A 23653-nucleotide genomic window follows, 5' to 3' on the forward strand; every position below is an offset into this window, starting at 1 on the left:
ACAATTTTCTCCAGGCAGAGTTCAAAGTCCTGGTAGTCACTCCCTCCCAAGCCAAACCTATAAGGGTTATGCAATGGAGGATGCTGAAGTGTTCTCTCCAAAATTCCCTTAGGGTCAAGTGAGTGTCTGTGGTCACAGTCAAGCACCTGTGAAACACTGCTTTTGTGTAGAGATTTTTAAACTTTGCAATAACCTGCTGGTCCATGGGTGGGAGAAGAGGAGTGGTATTCGGGGCCAAGAACTTTACTGTGATGAACCCAAACTCCTCGAAAATTAGGTCATCCAAGTTTGGAGGATGAGCAGGCGCATTGTCCATTACTAGCAGGCACTTGAGATCCAACTTCTTTTCCAGGAGATACTCCTTCACACTAGGGCCAAACACTTCATTGAACCACTCGACGAAAATTTCCCTCGTGACCCATGCCTTACTATTAGATTTCCAAAACACACACAATTTACTCTTCATAACATTGTTTTTCCTGAACACTCTGGGATTTTCAGAATGGTACACTAGTAATGGCTTCACTTTGAAATCCCCACTAGCATTAGCACAGAACATTAGCGTCAGCCTTTCTTTCATAGGCTTGTGTCCTGGCATTGCCTTTTCCTCTTGTGTAATGAAGGTCCTCTTTGGCATTTTCTTCCAAAAGAGGCCTCTTTTGTCACAATTGAACACTTGTTCAGGTTTCAGTCTTTCAGCCTCTATGTACTCCTGGAATTCATGCACATATTTTTCAGCTGCCTTGTGGTCCGAACTGGCAGCCTCACCATGCCTTACCACACTGTGTATGCCAGTATGGTTCTTAAATCTCTCAAACCAGCCTTTGCTGGCCTTAAATTCACTCACATCACCACTATTTGCAGGCAATTTCTTTACCAAATCTTCATGCAACTGCCTAGCCTTTTCACAAATAATCAAAGTCATAAGAGTACCTCCTGCTAATTGTTTCTCATTTACCCACACCAATAATAACTTCTCAACCTCTTCCAGTACTGGTGATCTCATTTTTGTCAGCATAGTTACTCCCTTTGCAACAACAGCATCCTTTATTTCCTTTTTCTTGGCCACTATGGAACATAAGGTTGTGTAGGGTTTCTTATATATCCTGGACAGTTCGGCCACACTTGTACCACTTTCATATTGTTCAATGATGGTTTTCTTAAATTCAATCGTATTTCTCACCTTCTTTACCACAGGCTTGGCACTAGGAGCTTTCTTTGGAGCCATGGTAGCTTATTTAGTACTTGCAAGCACTAAAATAAATGGAATACAGTGGACCCCCGCATACCGATTTTAATCCGTGCAAGAGGGGTAATTGTTATGCGAAATAATCGGTATGTGAATGAATTTTCCCCATAAGAAATAATGGAAATAAAATTAATCCGTGCAAGACACCCAAAAGTATGAAAAAAAATTTTTTTTTACCACATGAAATGTTAATTTTAATACACACAAACTGAAAAAGGCATGCACAATTACATGACACTTACTTTTATTGAAGATCTGGTGATGATTGATGGGATGGGAGGAGGGGAGAGTGTGTGTTAGTGTTTAGAAGGGGAATCCCCTTCCATTAAGACTTGAGGTGTCGAGTCCTTTTCTGGGGTTACTTCCCTTCTTCTTTTAATGCCACTAGGACCAGCTTCAGAGTCACTGGACTTCTTTCGCACAACATATCTGTCCATAGTGGCCTGTACCTCTCGTTCCTTTATGACTTCCCTAAAGTGTTTCACAACATTGTCAGTGTAATAATCACCAGCACGGCTTGCAATAGCTGTGTGAGGGTGATTTTCATCAAAAAAGGTTTGCACTTCAAGCCACTTTGCACACATTTCCTTAATCTTTGTAGTAGGCAACTTCTTCAATTTCTCTCTCCCCTCCTCTGAACCAGTTTTCTCAGGTCTGGCCTCTTGCTCTTGAAGTTGATCTATCAGCTCATCAGTGGTTAGTTCTTCGTTGTCCTACTCCACCAACTCTTCCACATCCTCCCCACTAACCTCCAACCCCAAGGACTTTCCCAATGCCACAATGGATTCCTCAACTGGCATAATCCTCTCAGGGTTAGCCTCAAACCCTTCAAAATCCCTTTTGTCTACACATTCTGACCACAGTTTCTTCCAAGCAGAGTTCAAGGTCTTCTTAGTCACTCCCTCCCAAGCCTTACCTATAAGGTTTACACAATTGAGGATATTAAAGTGCTCTCTCCAAAACTCTCTTAGAGTCAGTTGAGTTTCTGAGGTCACTACAAAGCACCTTTCAAACAGAGCTTTTGTGTACAGTTTTTTGAAGTTTGCAATAACCTGCTGGTCCATGGGCTGCAGGAGAGGAGTGGTATTAGGAGGCAAAAACTTCACCTTAATGAAGCTCATGTCCCCATAAAGTCGCTCTGCCACGTCTGTAGGATGACCAGGGGCATTGTCTAACACCAGGAGGCACTTAAGTTCTAATTTCTTTTCAGTTAGGTAATCTTTCACATTGGGGGCAAATGCATGGTGTAACCAGTTATAGAAAAAGTCCCTAGTGACTCATGCCTTACTGTTTGCCCTCCACAGCACACACAAATTATCCTTGAGGACATTCTTTTGCCTGAACGCTCTGGGAGTTTCAGAGTGATACACTAATAAAGGCTTAACTTTGCAATCACCACTAGCATTGGAACACATCAACAAAGTAAGCCTGTCTTTCATAGGCTTATGTCCTGGGAGTGCCTTTTCCTCCTGAGTAATGTAGGTCCTGCTTGGCATTTTCTTCCAAAACAGGCCTGTTTCATCACAATTAAACACTTGTTCAGGTTTCAGTCCTTCAGTCTCTATGTACTCCTTGAATTCATGCACATATTTTTCAGCCGCTTTGTGGTCCGAACTGGCAGCCTCACCATGCCTTATCACACTATGTATGCCACTACGCTTCTTAAATCTCTCAAACCAACCTTTGCTGGCCTTAAATTGCATTTTTTTAATTAAATCCTGATGCAACTTCCTAGCCTTTTCGCTTATGATCGCTTGAGAGATGCTATCTCCTGCTAGCTGTTTTTCATTTATCCACACCAATAAGAGTCTCTCAACATCTTCCATCACTTGCGATCTTTGTTTCGAAAACACAGTTAAACCTTTGGCAAGAACAGCTTCCTTGATTGCCTTTCTGGTGCCCACAATAGTAGCGATGGTTGATTGGGGTTTCTTGTACAACCTGACCAGGTCGGCGATACGCACTCCACTTTCATACTTATCAATGATCTCTTTCTTCATTTCTATTGGAATTCTCACCCTTATTGGTGTAGGGTTGGCACTAGAAGCTTTCTTGGGGCCCATGGTCACTTATTTTCCAGAAACAGCACCGAAAACACTGTAATAATACGAAATATTCCAATTGTATGCTTGAATGTTACCGCGGAGGCTGGCTGGTAAACAATGGCACGGGCGGCACATGTGAGGCTGGCTGAGGGCGCACATTGGACGCGTCTCGGACGAAAATCGGTGAGCGGGTTTTTAAGCGGTATGCGAGGCAAAATTTTTGCGATTAAAGCAAGTGGTATGCGGATTAATCGCTATGTGGTGCCATCGGTATGCGGGGGTCCACTGTATTATGAAATATTTCGCTGGAGCACGTGAGAGGACCTTCGCTCACTGGTAAACAATGCCAGACTGGCTGCCGCCCCGGCTCACGCCGTGGGTACGCGTCCCGGACGAACTACGACTCGCGAGTCAACCTATGAAAAGTGAGTCCATGTTTATACGAAAATACCCCTATGATTGGCGAAATTTACGTTTGCCGGGAACTACGAAAAGCGGGGGACCACTGTATTACACATGTTCCAGAATCGTTTCTCTTTACTTAGGGCATAGGTTATAAGACATTCTGGCAGGATGGCATTACCATTGGTATCAAAAATGAAAGGATGTTGCACAAATGTTGGGCATGGGTTATTATTGAGGTTTTTGATACTTCCTCGACCACTTGTGGCCACATCCATCTCAGAGCCACTAAACTCTGGGTGAACATCACTTTCCTTTCAAAATGGTAGCGTTAATACGAAATGACATCAGTGAATCCCTGGTGTTTCCCACACTATTTGTTCTAGATTGTGCTCAATTGAACTGGTGCTCTCACAAGGTACTAAGTGGTTCCAGATTTTTTTAATACCGTGCACACCGAGTGCTAAGACTCATTGGAGGCAGGAACAATGAAACGTTGATCTACGTTTGGAGCGCTAGCAGTACTAATGTAGCTCTATGTTTGGACAGTTTAAGGGTTAATGTACGGTGAGAAGTGAGTAAAAGAGAAAACGAATAAACTAGAGAGAGAACGAGTAAATGAGAGAGGACAGAAACGCGGAGTATGTAAATGAGCAGACGAATGCATCTGGTTATGGTTGATACATGTTCATTTCTATGTTTGTGAAGTTTATACCATGATACAAACACCTTACATTGTATGCAAGTTGTCTCCACGTTGGTACAGTAGAATAAATAAAGGGCAACACTCCCATTCTCATGTAACACACCATTTTTAGGAGGAATGATGCTCTGAGTGAAGGCATATGAAAGGAATAATTTTCTAGAGTTACTCCTAGTAATACTATTGTGTACATATTTTATTTGGTGTTGAACTATAGAAAATGTTATTCTTTCTGACACTCCAACACGACTACTGGAAAAACATCTCATATTTATGCTATTTTATTCTACTGTGGGGTGTATTTATCATGTTTATACATTATGGAGCTTGTTTATTATATAATTTTGAAAAAAAAAATCATAGATGGCTTAATCAGAATGTCTATATTAATGTAAAACAGCTTCTCCTCACTTAGTAACATACCCGTTTACAGACAACTCAGACTTACAATGGGCTCTCTGACCAGTATCCATACCTAAGTAATGTATATTAGAGCTGATTTCCTCTATTCTGTTTATTACAATATACAGTACACTACTGTATAAACTTTTAAAAATATACTAAAAATGTTATAAATGATGCAAAGGTGATATTACAACAATATCAACAATATCATCATTGTTACCCAAGTAATAGCTTTTATATCCTTTTACTCATGTACGAATTAATTGCTCTACCATATTGTATTACTTTTGTCACTACTACTACTACTACTACTACCACTAGTGAACATCGAAATGGTACCTCACTAGTATTGTACCTCACTCTGAGCCTTTATATACCCTCTGTGTCCATGTATTGTTTGTAATGGTTTGATAAAGCTCCTGGAGAGCGAAACGTTGCCACAATTAAATGTCACATTAGTTGCACTTGTGTCCTTTTACTTTACAATATCATTATAGTAAGCTCCTCACTTAGCGACGAATTCATTCTAAAGACGAGGTCTTAAGAATGGAACTCCGTTGTTAAGGGAGGAGAGGCTGTATACAATGTTTAATTAATGCACTTCAGTGTGATTATGGGATTGCAAGGAACTTGCAATCTTATTAATTGATAGCTGGGACAAATTCTATGGCAAGCATGATATGTATGCAAGGGATGGGGTTCATCTCTCTGGGGCTGGAGTGGTTGCATTAGCCAATTTGATTGAGGGGGTCATTGATAACTTGTCTAGGAATTTAAACTGACATATTATAGAGGTATGGGTGTTTGTGGAAAACAATCAGGCGGCAATATTAAGGTTGAAAACAGCAGATATTACCAGGATACCTCAGGGATATGTTTAAAAGACAATATTCAAAATAAAGTTGCTAGTAAAGGCAAAGCAACTGCTCAACAAACAAAGAGAGATATTAGAGGGCAACAAGTGACCAGATCCCTTAAGGTTTACTATACAAATAGTAGGAGTCTAAGAAATATGACAGATGAGCTAAGATTACTTGCAAGTGCAGGTAATATAGATATTATTGCTATAACAGAGACTTGGTTCAACTTGAAAGATAGAGAAATGCCTTCTGAATGCAACATACAGGGCCTCATTATTTTTGCAATATTTTTCAGTGTTATTGCTCATCTCATATTTTTTTTATCTGTGTTTTTTTTTTTATGCTACTCTATGTCTTTAGTAAGTATTATTTTGTAGTGTTCAAGTGTATTCCTTATTTACGTGCAGTATTTTGTTCCTTACCCCAGTCAGTCATTCCGTGTGAAGTAATTTATTAATTTTTATCTTGTATTCTTTCAGCATTGTATTCTTCAGTATGTGTCGTATACCAAATTATCCATTTATTTCTATGTGTACCTTTTTTTCGTATGCCAGCAGTGTCTCATTCCCTGATCTTTTCGCAGACTTGTGTACCATTATTTTTGCCAGCAATTTTTGTCGTATCAGTCACAGCAAGATTTTGTTGTAAGAATATACTAAAAAAAAAAATGAATAAGTGAATATGTTGTGTGCCCCGCCACTTGTAAGTGTTGTGTGCCCCATCACTTGTAAGTGTTGTGTGCCCCATCACTTGTAAGTGTTGTGTGCCCCGTCACTTGTAAGTGTTGTGTGCCCCGCCACTTGTAAGTGTTGTGTGCCCCGCCACTTGTAAGTGTTGTGTGCCCCGTCACTTGTAAGTGTTGTGTGCCCCGTCACTTGTAAGTGTTGTGTGCCCCGTCACTTGTAAGTGTTGTGTGCCCCGCCACTTGTAAGTGTTGTGTGCCCCGTCACTTGTAAGTGTTGTGTGCCCCGCCACTTGTAAGTGTTGTGTGCCCCGTCACTTGTAAGTGTTGTGTGCCCCGTCACTTGTAAGTGTTGTGTGCCCCGCCACTTGTAAGTGTTGTGTCCCCCATCACTTGTAAGTGTTGTGTGCCCCGTCACTTGTAAGTGTTGTGTCCCCCGTCACTTGTTAAGTGTTGTGTGCCCTGCCACTTGTAAGTGTTAAACTTCCAGTTTTGTTTCTTGTTTTATTTTATTCATATTTTTCTTATTTCTTTGAACAAATTCACTCTTAGTGTAATTTCAATTTCTTTTTTAACGTAAAGTGTTTTCTTTACTCTGTTTGAGTAAATTGTTTTGTCTAATTTACAATTAAGAGTTAAAGTGTTCAATCAGTTTTTCTTCATATTTTTATTTTATTATTTAACCTACATTTTCCCAGTTTAACTTTTATTACTGCATTGATTTCTACACCTTAGTTTGTTGCACTTGTTCTGCAGTGAATTATTTTGTTGCACTTGTTCTGCGGTGAATTATTTTGTTGCACTTGTTCTGCAGTGAATTATTTTCTTTTATTGATATTTTTATGCATTATTATTCTCAGTTCATTATTGTTTGAGTCTCTTGTTTTTCATTTTATTATTATTTTTCCTCATGTTGTCTTTGCATTATACTTTAATTTTGTTTATGCATTCCTAGAAAATATTTAAATTTCCCAGTTATCTCTCGTTGCATACAATTTAGTGATTTTATTTTATACTTTTATATTGATTTACAATTTTATTAGTTAATTTCTTTATTAGCAAGAGTACAGACAGCTCATTTTGCATTTAATTCAGTCTCCAGTAATATTCTTACTTGTAAATTTCAATGTATTTTTTTATCTTGTCCAGCAGTCCTTTACATTGAGTTGTCCTTCCTCTTGCAGTGTATCTTAGACATTTTTTTTATTACTTCTGCAGAGTTAGTTGAATCTCTTTTATTTTAATTTTAGCATTTTGTATCATTCTTATTCTAAGTTATTTTTTGCCTTATTTGTTTTTGTGCAACTTCTTTGCCATTATGTCTCACATACCTTCAAGTGATACTTTAGTGAATGTCAACACTCAGAGCTCTCAGGCTACTGCTGCTCCTGTCATCAGTCCTCACAGTTCCTTATGGACTGACAGACCGACCCAGACACTGAGACACTATAGTTTTACTCGTGATTCCCTTGATGCGTTACCTTTATTCAATGGCCATGTACATAGTCTTGAAGCATGGTTTACTGCCATTCGTTCTCGTGTTAATGCTCTAGTTGACAGTCCTCCTTCAGAGGAAAGTCTTATCAGACTTGCGAAAGAAGCTCTTCATCGGTCCCCTGCTGCTGTTCACGTTGTTGATCTCCTTGATATGCGAGACTTCAGGAATCTTACTAAGTGGTCACAATATGAGGAACTGATTGGTTCTTTCCTTGTACCAGTAAAAACAGCTGATCCATATGTCGTTCTTCGGGAACTCGTGAATGCTACACCCATGACTAATGAATCGTTGAGTGCATTTGCTGTTAGATTAGACAAACTTTTATCATCATTTATCAATGCTGTCCAGTCCTCAGCTTTTGTCCCTGACGAGAATAAACCATCCACAGCGTCGTTTGCTAAAATAGCAGCTTTTGGAGCAATCAAAGAACTAATGCCGCCTGCTTCCGTGTGTGCTTATGAGGCTAATCCTCCAACTGTGATGATGGAACCCCTTACAGCCCTAAATCATGTACATTCCTTGTGCCCCCAGGGTACTTTCCCATGTATCAAAAGTAATTTCACACCTATGCCTCAGTCTGCACCACCTCGTTTGTGCCACAGCGACAAATCGTGGTCGTCAACCATCTTAGCGATCACCAAGGACCAGTGTACAGAGTCATTATAAACCTCGTAGTATTCATAGTACATTCAGTAACCATAGTCAGCGGACTTGTTACAACTGTGGTTTCCGTGGCCATATTGCAATTAATTGTCCTGATAGTTACCCTAAGAGGCGTCATACTGATGATGAGTACCAGTCAGATCTTCCCTACTGTACTTATCATAGAATACATGGACATGACACACCTGAGTGCAATGCTCTTTACAACCTTCAGTACTCTAGGTCTTTCCGTGGCCGTTCCAACCGCAGAACCCGCAGAGGAAACAGACGTCGTGGTTCTCAAAATAACCAGAACCAGGTTCATTCTTCCAATTCGGGGGAATTCGAGCGCCCCAGTCAAACTGTCCCATGGTGACAGTAGGTGATAATGAGTACACCATCCCCGTTCACAATTCCTTTGAAGCCTTAAGCAGTCTCGAGAATGACAATCCTGCTGATGATGTTGCTTCACACGTCTCTGATGTAGATGATTTTGGGGATGAAGTGGAACAAATCTTTTCTGATGACAATCCACCCTTTTGTTTGCACATAACTTCCAATGCAACCATAGGCCCTATAGTGCAAGCATCTGTTCATAATGAGCCCGTTCATTTGTTCATGGACTCTGGTGCGCAAGTCAATATTATCAGGTCTAGTTTGTTTAGGGATAAGCAGTTACGACATGTCCTTCTCGTAGAACCGACTCATGTGTCCTCCCTTAGTGGAGTAGCTGGTTCTCACCTGTGTGTCCGAGGTCGGACTTCCCTCACTTTTTCTATCCAAGGTAGAGACTTCACTGCTTCCTTCCTTGTTGTCGACCAGATTACTTTCCCTGGTGACCTTCTACTGGGATTTACTTCCATGCGAGACTTATGCATTGTGCTCGACCCTTATCGATGGCATGCCCAAATTGATGACTTGGTACCATTCTGGGGTTACCAGCTTGGATCTGAGATCTGCCATACTGCCGCAGAGTACGACATTCGAATTAAGTCCTTACAGGCCAGTGCATTTTCCAGTAGCGTACCCAAGTGGTCAGGCACTGATGATCCTGTCACTCCTGTCTGAGTTCCTGCAACTTCAGACTTTCAAGATAGTGTCCAGTTACCTCAAGTGTCCGAGGACGCTCTGACTACCTTGAGTGCTGAGCCTATCCCTGCAATGTCTGCTAGTTCAAGTAGTAGTTTCTCCACAGGGGACGCCTTGTCGGAAAACGATTGCTTGCAACTAGTAATGCCATCTCTTGTTGACGTCACATGCCGTCTGCAGAAAGACGTGCTGTTGCAGCTAGTGCCCTCACTAGAGTGTCTGTTGTTGTTCCTAGTGTTCCATATGGTGATAACGTCCTAGTTGACAGTGATTCCTGCAAAGTAAAAGGTCTATTTGTTGAACCATCCTTGCATGTTGTAAGAGATAGTAAGATCCATTTCTTCCTAGCTAACACTTCTGGTCACAGTGTTCGTCTCAGAGCAAATACCAATCTTGTTGACCTTGTTCACTATCCTTACCCTGTTCAGGTAGAGGATGAGTTGTCACCTGACCAGCGGGTCGGTGCTATTTCTACCGAGGAGACCTCATCCACTTCACTGGATCAATCTGTTCCACCGGTTGAGGAGAAAGACATAGCTCCCACTGACTTCCCAGATGAAGTCAAGCGTTTGTTGACTCTGTTGAACAAACATCGTAAAGCCATTGCTTTACCAGATGAGAAGATGGGTATAACGAACTTATTGTTCCATCGTATTCCACTTGAACCTGGTACTAGACCTAACTATATACCTGCGTACAGAATGCCTCATTCACAAGCTGCTGTTGCAGAAGAATTGATCAATCAAACGCTTCATGATGGAGTTATTGCACCTAGCAATTCACCTTGAAATGCGCCCTTGATCTTAGTACCTAAGAAGGATGGTACTTGGCGCCCAGTGATTGACTTTAGGAAGTTAAATGCAAAAACTATCCAAGATCGCTTCCCACTTCCTGTACTGGGTGATCTTTTACGTAACATCAGAGATAACAAAGTCTTTTCAACCCTGTACTTGTTACAAGGGTTTTGGCAAGTCCCTCTTCACGAAAACAGCCAAGAGCTAACTGCATTCTCCACTCCTACAGGTCATTATCACTTCCTCCGTATGGCGTTTGGATTACGATCCTCCCCTATCACGTTCTCAAGGCTCATGACTAATATCTTTAGAGGTCTCAAAGGTAATGCACTTATGGTGTACTTAGATGACGTAATCGTCATGTCTAAAGACGTGGATACACACTTGAAAAGACTTGATGTAGTACTTGGTAAGCTTGAAGAAGCCAATTTAAAGATCAAACTGTCTAAATGTCAATTTTTCAGATCAGAAATTAAGTTTCTTGGTCACGTAGTCACTCCTAGAGGGGTTATGACTGACCAAAGTAAAGTAACTGCAGTACTAAATTTTTCCAACACCCAAAACTGCTGATGCCGTAAGATCCTTTGTGGGCTTAGCAGGTTTTTATAGATCTTTCATTGCCAATTTTTCTTCCATAGCTGCTCCTCTAACTGAGTTGCTTAAGAAAGATGCTCCTTTTGTTTGGACCTTCCGTCAAGAAAGAGCATTCCAAACTCTAAAAGAAAAGCTAACATCTGCTCCAATTTTGAAATTTCCAGATTTTTCTAAGCCCTTCTATCTGACAACTGATGCTAGTTCTATTGGCATAGGTGCCGTACTAGCTCAGAAGACTGATAGCAAGTACAACGCAGTTGCATTTGCTAGCCGAGTCCTTACGAAGGCTGAACGTAATTATACAGTAACTGAGCAAGAAGCTTTAGCAATAGTATGGTCTTTAAAGCACTTCCGAGACATTATTTATCAGTACTCTGTTCATGTCTTGACAGACCATGCTCCACTGATACCTTTATTCCAGAACAAACAACCTACTGGAAGGTTAGCCAGATGGACCTTGACTATCCAAGAGTTCAATCCCACCTTTGAACACTTACCTGGCAAGTCAAATGTAGTCGCAGATGCCTTATCGCGACATGTTAATATAGTAACTGCAGACCCTCCATTTAGTGCTGAGGATGTAAAGAATGCTCAATGAACAGATCCCATGTGGTCTGGTGTGATTTGATTCCTGCTCCAGGAAGATCTTATTCTGACTGTGAAGCCACCAGCACCCATCAGTGACTTTGTCATGAACCAAGAATTACTGTATCGAACAGCCGAGTTGGGTACTCCTAGCAGAAGAGTTTACCAGTTAGTAATTCCACAGTCACTAGTGAATGTAGCCTTACAGCTAGTTCACGATGTACCAGGTGTTGCACACCCTGGTATGGATCATTCAGTAAAACAAGCCAGATTGAAATACTTTTGGCCTCGTATGGCAACTGATATTTCTGAGTATGTTAAGAAATGTAGTGTCTGCATGCAACATAAAGGTAATGCTAATGGTCCTAATCCAATCCAAGTGTATCCAACTACTAGCGAACCTTGGGAAAGAGTTGCGCTAGATTAGTTAACTAATTTCCAATGTTCCCTCCAGGGCAACAAACATCTATGTGTTATGGTAGACCATTTCACCAGATATTGTGAGTTAGTTCCTATTGCAGATAAGACTGCCGAGACAGTAGCTAAAGCGTTTAAAGAACGCATTATCTGCAGGCATACCACCCCTAAGTCCCTAGTAACAGATAATGGAGGTGAATTCTGTAATGAGATTCTTGAAAATTTGTGTACCTTGTACAAGATCTCTAAATCCACCATTGTTCCTCATCATCCTGCCAGCAATGGGTTAGCGGAACGTACCAATAAGAAAGTACTTGATGTCTTGAGAGCCACTATCAATCCCAACAGTGAAACTTGGGATGAAGTTATACCTGATGTGCAGTGTGCTATAAATTCTGCTTACAATGTTTCTATAGGTGACACTCCACATTATGCATTGTATGGTGTAGATAAACGTTTGCCTTATGAGTTGCTATATTCTAATCCGAAACCAAATTACAACCCTGATGATTTCATAGCAACTCGTACCAGCTTAGCTCAAAGTGTCTTTAGAAGAATCCGTGAAACACTTCATAAATCAACAGCAGAATTTACAAGAGTCGCAAACACTCGAGCAAAGCCATCCAAAATCAAAGTAGGTTCGAGAGTTATGCTGACTAACTTTAACAAAACGTCTGCAATGCCCAAGCTTGATCAAAAGTTTGTTGGTCCTTATCGAGTAGCTGAACATATCACTGGTAATAAGTACAAGGTTAGAGAAATTAGTACTGGTCAGTATAAAGAATCGCATTTAGATCATATGAAGTTAGTATGTGATGATAATGATGTTCCAACCCAGACTAATGTAACAGACTCTGACAATCCTCCTGATCCTGTACTCTCTACCTCTGAAACTCAGTCAGAAGATCAACCTGAATGTCGTTATTCCCTACGTACACGACAGGTATTGAGAAATCCTCAAGTATCATTTGTTACTTCCAATTCAGATTTGCCTCAAATACAGCATGAGTTAGCCAGTGCAACAGAGTTTGATCCTCTCAGAGATGACACCCATTCTGCATATATCAATCTCACCCTAGCAGAGTTGGGGTTAAATGTAAATAACCTGTATAGATGAATAATTACAGTATCAACTTATCAGTATTCAAGAATTTTTTTTTTGTGTTCACGTTCTCTCCGAATTCTGAGAGTTAACAGTCTAGATTTGAGTGCACCGAATCTGCCTTTCTGTTAAATACTTCTTTCTTTGTATATATTCCTTCCTCAGAATCCGTAAATCACATGAATACAGATCGATCGATCAAATTTTTTTTTATCACTTCTATTGTGTAATCCCAACGTTGAGTTTCATTCGATGAGTTGTGCTATATCATACCTTGTATTGCATTACAGTTTCATTACAGTTTCAATTATGTAAGCTTCCATTCCAAAATTCGACTTATGTTATAATGTTCAATTGTTGTGTACTTTGACATTGTATAGAATCAGCCCAAGCCGTACACCTGCCGTCTCTAGTTTGTATTAGTTGTATGTCGGGACGACATATGTTAGCGTCGCCGAGCTCTCAGTAGTAGTACCAGTTCCTAGTAACCAGTTACTAGTAACCAGTGTACCAGTAGATGACTCACTACCAACCGTCTGTGTGAATCACTGTTATTCATATTGCTGTTGACCATAGCAGGATTTCAAACACCCCTCACCCGTAGGCACTTGAGAGCCAGTCGAAGATAGGGAGCAGAGAGAGGCAGGTCGGCTGTTGGCGCTTCCCATATTTTCCGTTATATTATACGTACAGTGGACCCCCGGTTAACGATATTTTTTCACTCCAGAAGTATGTTCAGGTGCCAGTACTGACCGAATTTGTTCCCATAAGGAATATTGTGAAGTAGATTAGTCCATTTCAGACCGCCAAACATACACGTACAAACGCACTTACATAAATACACTTACATAATTGGTCGCATTCGGAGGTGATCGTTATGCGGGGGTCCACTGTACTACCAGCCTACGTGAGTATTCTTACCCCATCCACGCTATCGAAAACCCACATGACAATGTAACATACAGGGCAAAGGCGTCGTAAGGGGGGGGCTGCCCCGGGTGACACCATTTAGGGGGTGACACCATAGAGCCTCTAAAGAAGGTGACACTAATGACCAAAACTATGCTGAAGCAACCTAAGAGAGAAATTCTTTGTTTCTATATAGCCTATTATAGGATTACAAGTACAAACAGGCCTGTATAGGGAAAATCATTGATTTTGATGAAGTGATAGATGATTTTGCAGGACTGAAGGCAAGGGAATGAAATATCAGATTCTTTGAGATGTTACCTGTACTCAAAGTTTTTCTGTTTTTCTTTATTTTTCAAGTTTTTTTTTTTTCATTGTTGAAGATGAATAAATGTAGGATCTGTTGGCTGTACTCAAAGTGGTATTTGAGTTTATATTTCCTCAATATTACTACAATTATTTATTTTATCATTAATAAAGTTCGGTTTATGGCCTTTAAACATTCTCATTGCTAAACATTAGTCACTGGTCATGCAGCAGTGATGTAACTGGAGTTTACTACCCCCATCCCCCCACCCTTGGATTTCATGGGGGTGACACCAAAGATGCCGCCCTGGGTGACACCAATGATTCCGCCCCGAGTGACACCAACTCTAGCGATGCCTCTGATACAGGGTTATAAACTATTCCACACTGATAGAGATCAAAGGAAGACTGCCCACAAACCGAAAGCAACACCCCGTTGCCAGCCGAACAACGTAACCCTAAACTTTGTATAACTACAACTTCTTCTTAACTACAACAATTCCTGTAGTATTATGAGGCGCAATCTAAGAGGAAACAGCACCAAGGCCAGCAAGAGAAAACCGAAAAATCAACTATTCAACAAGTGTAGTCAGGAGGACGCCGGCCCAGCAACCACCCCACTCACCACCGCTCAAGGCGACACCACAACAATAACAACAAACATGGCTGCCACCAGCCCATCCTCCCCTCTCTTCCCTGGATTCAACCTACCAAGTAGTCTCTCAGGTATGACCAACGATCCAGATACCCTAAAGACATGCATCTCCAACTTAGTTATTGAAAATATGAATCTTCGAGAGACGCTAACAAAACAAGACACCAGGATGACACAACTCAAGAACAAAATCCTCAGTCTTGAACAAAAGTTATCAACACCAGGAATGACTAACTGTGGCAAGACCATCCAGACAGTCATAGATAGCCATACCCAACAAATAATATCTCTTAATACAAAGGTTGAAGAAGCAGTAAAAGAATGGAAGAACAACTTAGATAACCGGTTCAGTGACTACTTTGCTCTCCAAGAAGATAAAACTGAACAAGATAAACTATCGGACGCAGTAATAGTTAACAGTCCACTTTTTCCCAGTGATATGAACCAAACAAACAGTAAAGAAATTACTCGGCAGATCATAAAGGACCAAACAAAAGTTACAGTACCAGAGTCAGAAATAAAAGAAGCCAGATTACTAGGATCCCATAGTAGAAAAAGTGTTATGCTTAGATTCCACTCACATGACAGGAAAAAAGACTTAATTATCGCATCTATTAAAGTAAAGAAAGAGGTATACATAAACGAGTGTCTTACCAAAAAACGTCAGAACCTCCTGTATAGAGTCAGAAAACTTAAGCGGGAGAATAATGACACAATACACCAATGCTTCACACGGGATGGGAAAATTCTAGTTAGGAAAACAAATGTAGGTCAACTGTACACAATCACTAATCTTACAGAGAATAACTAAACAATGTCCAACCTAAAAGCCTACGTAGTGTAGTGTATGTTTTGCTCCATTATTGTTCAAATTTTATTGTACAATCTCTTAGTAATTAAATAATCAACTACCTCATTTTGTGATTTTACTAGTAAGCATAAGTCACCTTATGTAATTTTCTTATTTACTATTGTTTGCTTAAACATTAGCTGAATTGATACTTTCTCTGTCCATATTACTACCTCATACTTTTTTTAAATACTATCAATTGATATTACTTACTAAAATTAATAATTACCATTTTTACTATAATTTCAATTTACTCTCAACATTTTTGACATTTAATAACCATTACTTGTCTCATTACCTTTATCTGTTTTAATACCACATTTACTATCTTAGAGTACTCTTAATTACCTTGTACTGCCAAATAACCTCAAGTATAACTACCAGTGCAATATTGAATGAAATAAACATTACTTTTTCACTTTTTTTGTAATCATTATTACTTACTAAAATTTTATTAAACACCATATTTACTACCAGTCAATTTTACTTTTGTACATTAAACATTATTTTATACTTCCCATAACATTTTGTTGCCAAATTTTCAAGTTTGTATATTCAACTCCAACCTTTATATTATCCTTTGTACCTGTGTACCTGTCTACCATCTTACTATCATATTATAACCAAGACATTACCATTGTTATTTTTTACTATTATTCTTTTGCTACTTTAATTGTGAATTTTATTTTGTCAATTTAAATCTAGTTATACTCTTGATCTTGTCAACAACATATACCAGACTCTACTGCAATTGCAAGTACCATTTCAATTTGTATTTTTATATTATAAGTTTATATTGTAAGTCCTACGCTAAGATTGTTTTCAAATCTTAGTGACTATATTGTGTGTGCAATTAGTGTATATTTCAATTATATTATTGTTCAAGGCCCTTAACTATCTTTTGCTAACTAGTACCAACTACCTCATATATTTTTTTTTTCTACTTTTTTTTATTCTTTTGCTACCTTAACTTGTATATTTTATCTTGTCAATTTAAATCTAGTTATACTCTAATTCTTGTAAACAACTTACATAACACCTTAGTGCAATTACAACTGAGAGTCTTGTGCCTTTTTTATATCATTAGAATAAACTCAGTTGTACTATAGCTCATTCTAGCTCAATACATAGTCAGTACCAAAGTCATTATATTAGACCATAGTGTAATTACTAGAGAGAGCCTGGTGCTATTTTTAATTTATATTTCTACATTATTAGATTAAACCTAGTTGTACTATTGCTCACTCTAGGTCAATACATAGACTATACCAAAGTCATTACATTAGACCTTAGTGCAACTGCAAGTGAGAGTCTTGTGCTATTTTTAATTTGTATTTTTATAATATTAGTTTATACCTAGTTGTACTTTAGCTCATTCCAGCACAACACATAGACAACACCAACTTCATTATGTGTATTAGTGACTATACTCTACATGACCAAAATGCTATAGCTATATACTTGTCCAAACTTCCCACCACTACAGATATCAGTACTAAAACTCAACACACAACTCAGGATATAAATAACCATAATTTAAACCTAGAAGATGATTGATCACATTGACCCTGATCTAAACCTACATAATCTGACACACAATCAAAACCTATTGGAAAGTAACTGCCTTTACTACACAGCATCACAAGCCAGCACTATCCTAAACAATGCTAAAAGTCTATCAGTACTTAACTACAACATCAGGTCCTTAAGCAAACACTATGATGACCTCCTGGCACTCCTTGAATCACTAAAGACACCCTTCTCCTGCATTATTTTTACCGAGACCTGGCTAAAACAGGACACAATAGATATCTACCCTCTACCAGGATACACAGCAATCCACAACTGCAGACCATACCAAGTTGGGGGTGGTATTGCAATCTATTACTCTAACCAATTATCTTGTATCAGCACCAATTGCTTTAGTGATGAATATGGAGAATACATTTCTGCTAATTTTACTGTAAAAAACCTTAAGACGCCTATAACAATCGGTGCCATTTACCGGATACCCCACACTAACATCCCAAACTTCAGTGAGAAATTAAAGGCACTAATAACAAACAGACAAATGAATAAGCACCACCTTCTCTTAGCTGGAGACTTCAACATCATCCTTGGCCTACTAGATGATCAGCCTGTAACTGATTTCATCAACAATATGAACAACACACTTCTCATACCAACAATAACTAAACCAACCAGGCTCACTGAAACAAGTGCAACCATAATAGACCACATATGGACCAATATACTAGCCCCCCTTAAATCAGGGATAATCACAGATAGCACTACAGACCACTACCCTACCTTCCTCTTGACAAACATTAGTAAACCACCACTTGAATACAACAAAGTCTCATTTAGACTCCATGAAGAGGCCTCAATAAGGAAGTTCACAGCTGACCTAGAGACTGTTGACTGGCGTACAGAATTCTCCAAGGCCAATGGTATTGACGACTGGACAGACATTTTTCTTAACAAACTACTTAGACTATACAACATTGTCCTATAAAAACGAAACAGATCACAAACAAACGGCCTGGTTGCCCATGGCTAACCAGCACCATTCTGAAATCCATTGATAAGAAACACCAATATGAAAAGCAATATAGACAGGGCTTAATACACAAAGATATTCTTAAACACTATTCATCAGTCCTCACCAAAGTAATAAAGAAAGCCAAACAACTATACTACTCCAGTAGATTCACTGACACAAGAGGAGATATAAAAAAGACCTGGAAAACACTCTCAGATTCTAGGGACCCACAAACTGAAAAAAAACAAGAATATTGTCCTAACTAAACCTAATGAAACACCACTGCAACCCACCGACACAGCTAACAAGATAAACGACTTCTTCTCAACCATAGGTTCTAATATCGCCAATAAAATCCCACGTACCAATGCCCATGCCGGGGACTACCTAGATGGGAATTTCCCAAATTCCTTCTATCTTGCTCCAACTGAGCCCACAGAAGTCACCGAGATTATAAAGTCACTTAAAAATAACTCAGGGAATCTGTCTCATGTCCCACCATTATTGTACAAGAGAGTGGCCCATGTCCTCTCGCATACTATCTCATTGCTTTTTAACAAGTCACTAGAAGCTAGCACCTTCCCGAAACTACTCAAGACGGCAAGGGTTACACCAATACATAAAGGTGGTGACCCTACAGATTTAAACAACTATAGTCCAATATCAAACTTACCATTTCTATCCAAAATCTTTAAGAAACTCGTGCACAGGAGACTACGTATATTCATTTATAACGTCACAAAACATACTCAACCCCTGCCAATTTGGATTCAGGAAAAATAAAAGCACTAACGATGCAATTATAAAAATGCTAGATCTGCTTTACACAGCATTGGAAAATAAGGAATATCCACTAGGAATTTTTATTGACCTAAGAAAAGCTTTTGACACAGCAGACCATGGCATCCTACTCCACAAACTTGACCATTATGGTATAAGAGGCCATGCGCTTGCATATTTCAAATCTTATCTTACTAATAGGTATCAGTATGTCACCATTAAAGACACAGCATCAACAACACAGCCACTTGATACTGAAGTTCCACAGGGAAGTGTCCTTGGTCCCCTGCTCTTCCTCATATACATCAATGATCTTCCAAACGTATCTCGACACCTGAACCCCATTCTCTTTGCTGATGACACGACTTACGTCATCTCTCACCCTAATCTTGCAACCCTCAACACCATTGTTAATGAGGAGCTCATCAAAATATCGACTTGGATGTCACCCAATAAACTTACGCTTAACGTTGACAAAACCTACTACATTATGTTTGGTAGCAGAGCAGGAGATGCGCAAATTAACATTAAGATCCACAACACTCTAATTACCAGGCATAATGAGGGCAAATTCCTAGGCCTATACCTCGACAACAACCTGAACTTCAGCACCCATATCCAACACAAAACCAAAAAAGTATCCAAAACGGTTGGGATCCTCTCCAAGATACGATACTACGTGCCGCAAACTGCCCTTCTCACACTATACCACTCACTTATATATCCATACCTCACCTATGCTATCTGTGCTTGGGGTTCAACTGCAGCAACACACCTAAAGCCAATAATAACCCAACAAACAGCCGCAGTAAGAATAATCACTAAATCCCATCCCTGGCAACACACCCCCCCACTCTTCATAGATCTAAACTTACTCCCTGTTCAGTATATCCACACTTACTACTGTGCAATCTACATCTACAGGACCTTAAATTCCAATATTAACCTTGACCTAAAACACTTTCTTGATAGTTGTGACAGAACCCACAGGCACAACACCAGACACAAACATCTCTATGACATTCCCCGTGTCCGACTAAACCTTTACAAAAATTCAATGTATGTCAAATGCCCTAAAATCTGGAACACCCTACCTGAAAATTCCAAAACTGCAGACACATTCATCACCTTCAAAACTACCATCAGAAAACATCTTATCTCCCTGATACACCCTGTCAACTAATAATACGAATACCACCTGGTGGTTCACACTTACACTCACTCACCCATTTGACCATAAACAGAAATATCAATCTCAATCTCAAAATAATGAATCTTAACTAGTCAAAAGTTGGCCCGTGATACTCCAATACTGAAACTATGTATAGTGCCAAAACAAAAGCATTCACATTGCTAAACTCACAACTAGTATTTAGTCACTTAGCCATAATACCAACTTATCTCATAATTCTGTAACATTTTAAACCTAAGATTTAATATAAGTCTGCCCGAAATGCCTAGCCATGCTAGGCGTTCTAGTGGTACACTCTGTAATTATTATTTTACTACATGTAAACCACACAATAACCAAATTCTGTAAACTCAGCATTGTAATACTTATAGAGAATAAAGTTTGAATTGAATTGAATTGAATTGATAGAGTTAACAGGAAGGGTGGTGGAGTGGCGATGTATGTCAGAGGTAATTTAAATTGTTGTGTTAGACAAGATGTAAGATTAGAAACATCGGACACAGAATCTGTTTGGCTACAGTTTCTCAAAGGTCATGAAAAATTAATTTTGGGTGTGATTAATAGGCCTCCAAACCTTGATAGAGAGTGCAGTAGGCTGCTATGGGACGAAATTCATAAGGTGTCTAAATAAATAAATAAATATGAAAATGTGTTAATGGGAGATTTTAACTTTAGACAAATCGATTGGAACAATGTGACAGGAAATCTTGAGTCTAGTGACTTTCTTGATATGGTTCAGGACTGCTTTTCAAAACAGTTTGTGACAGAACCAACTATAGGAAACAGCCTGCTTGACTTGTTTCTTGCCAACAAAGAATCACTAGTTAATAATCTTGAGGTTAATGATGAGCTAGGGGAAAGCGAGCACAAATCACTTAGTTTCAATATATCATGGAATTACCCTGATAACTGCAATCAAGTTGCTGTCCCAGATTTCTGCTTGGCTGACTTCATGGGACTGAAAAATTACCTGGGTGGACTAAATTGGGATGACCTGACTATGGGTCAGGTAGGTAGGGTTGGTTGCCAATATGACACATTTCAGAGCATAGTGCTAGCTGCCCAGACGACTTTTGTCCCGAGTAGGGACAAATGGATGAACAATAGATTAAAATATCTCACTGGTCAAAAGAGAGGCATATATAGCCATATCAAAAGAAGGAAAGGGCAGTTAAGAAATCAGTATATTCAACTAGAGAGAGAATTAAAAAAAGGAATAAGAAAATCCAAAGGGGATTATGAGGCTAAAGTTGCAAGGGATTCGAAGACTAACTCAAAAGGGTTCTTTCAGGTATACACAAGTAAGATTAGGGATAAGATAAGCCCACTTAAAAGTAACTCAGATCAGATCACTGACAGTGATAAGGAAATGAGTGAACTTTTCAATACGTACTTCCTCTCAGCTTTTACTCAGGAAGATACTAGTGAAATTCCAGAAATAATAAATTATGTAGAAAAGGATGATAATAAACTATACACGATTGGGGTAACTAGTGACATGGTCCTCAGACAAATAGAGACAGTAAACCTAACAAATCCCCAGGCCCTGATGAACTATTTTCAAAGGTTTTAAATGAATGTAGAGATGAACTCAGCATACCTTTGGCTAATCTTTTCAATATATCACTACAAACTGGCATAATGCCATACATGTGGAAAATGGCAAATGTAATACCTATTTACAAGGCAGGTGACAGGTCCTTAGCTTCAAATTATAGACCAATAAGCTTTACCTCCGTAGCTGGTAAATTTATGGAATCAATAATTGCCGAAGCAATTCGTAGCCATCTTGAAAGGCATAAATTGATTAATGAAGCTTGGCACAGTTTTACAAAGGGGCGTTCCTGTCTTGAAAATTTACTATCTTCACTAAGGTATCTGAAACAATATTCTTCTCCAGACTGAGGGACTGACCACCTCAAAACTTCAAGGGTGATGGACTAATTACATCGTCTTCAAGTATCTTCTGCCTCTATCAACTTTTCTGTACTCGACTGAAGAAGCCTACTGTGTAGGCGAAACATTTCGAAATAAAGATACCTAACTGTTGCATATGTCTTACCTAACAACATAATGAAGGGCAGCCAGTGTAACATAACAATGAAGGGAAGCCACTGTAACATAATGAAAGGCAGTCACTGTCCCGTAGTTGTGCTGGTAGCTCACTCAGCTCACAAACTGAGGTTCGTGGTTCAATCTCCGGTATGGATGGAAACATACGACACCTGCTGTCCATGTTCACCTAGCAGTAAAATAGGTACTTGGGTGTTAGCTCGAAATGCTCTGCATAGCAATGAACTTTCTATGTAGTAGTAGGTCATTGATGTCAGCTAGGACCGTATACCTTGAACTTGTAGAAATAATGATATTATTATAATAATAATGATAATAATGAAGGTGAGCAACATACCTGGTCAGCCATGGTGGTGTTGATGGTATATAGGGCCAACAACACTGACGTCGTACTCTACACTGCAACACGTAAATAAAAATACAAGTACAAATACAATTTTTTGTTTACAAGCGTTACAATTGAAATTGAAATGTTTATTTCTCTGTAAAGATTACAATGGGTGGTTTACCTATTATAAAGCAACAATTACAAAGAAGGCCACTAGCATGCCTAGCAAGCCTAGGCATTTCAGGCATATTAATAACAATTCTTATAAGAACATAAGAAAGAAGAAACACTGAAGTAAGCCAACTGGCCCATGGGAGCAAGTCCAAGTCTCCTAACGGCTTAACAATGCCTCAACCTAGTCAGGTCAGGTCACATTCACTTAAGGAAGGAACACTGGAAATATAAACACAAATGCAGTATAATGTGATCCTTTATTGACAACGTTTCACCCACACAGTGGGCTTTTTCAAGTCACACACGGATCTACCTGGGGTTGGAAGGTACGGGAGTATTTATAGTTCAGAATGTTGAGGTCAGGTGGAGAATGCTGCATCTGATGATCTACCGGGTGGGGTTATAGAGTCTTGGGTAGCTAGGCGGGGATATTGGACAAGTTGTGAGTAGACCTTCTGCAGTGTTCTATGTTCTTATGTGGGATAGCGATGAAGAAGTTTCTTGGCGAGTGGTTCAACTATGTTATAGAAGCCATTGTTCTGGTTGAAATTGTTGGTTATAGAGATAAACGATGATTCCAGGATTCTTCTGTACTGAGTGTTGTCTTCTGTGGCTATAAGTCTTGAGTTTCTGTAGTTAATTAAATGGTTGTGTGAATTGCGATGTTGTACACAGGCATTCCTTGTATCGTCAGTCCTGCTTGCATATTGGTGTTCTGAAATACGTGTTTGGAGGTCTCTTGATGTTTCGCCCACATATAATTTGTTGCAGTCATTA

At 39.4% G+C, this 23653-nt stretch overlaps 1 protein-coding gene across 1 annotated transcript in view; it reads right to left on the reverse strand.

The window, feature by feature from the left end:
* The window catches only part of Urod (uroporphyrinogen decarboxylase), a 291316-nt gene extending 268414 nt beyond the window's left edge, over nucleotides 1-22902 (reverse strand). The window contains exons 1-2 of the mRNA XM_070083962.1: nucleotides 22884-22902; nucleotides 22712-22773 (exon numbers count right to left, since the gene is read on the reverse strand). Of these exons, the coding sequence (XP_069940063.1) occupies nucleotides 22712-22723 (12 nt within the window). The 5' untranslated portion in view covers nucleotides 22724-22773; nucleotides 22884-22902. The remainder of the gene's footprint in view (nucleotides 1-22711; nucleotides 22774-22883) is intronic.
* Nucleotides 22903-23653: the final 751 nt, after the last annotated feature.

This window comes from Cherax quadricarinatus, chromosome 11 (assembly GCF_038502225.1).
Source record: "Cherax quadricarinatus isolate ZL_2023a chromosome 11, ASM3850222v1, whole genome shotgun sequence".
NCBI lineage: Eukaryota > Metazoa > Arthropoda > Malacostraca > Decapoda > Parastacidae > Cherax > Cherax quadricarinatus.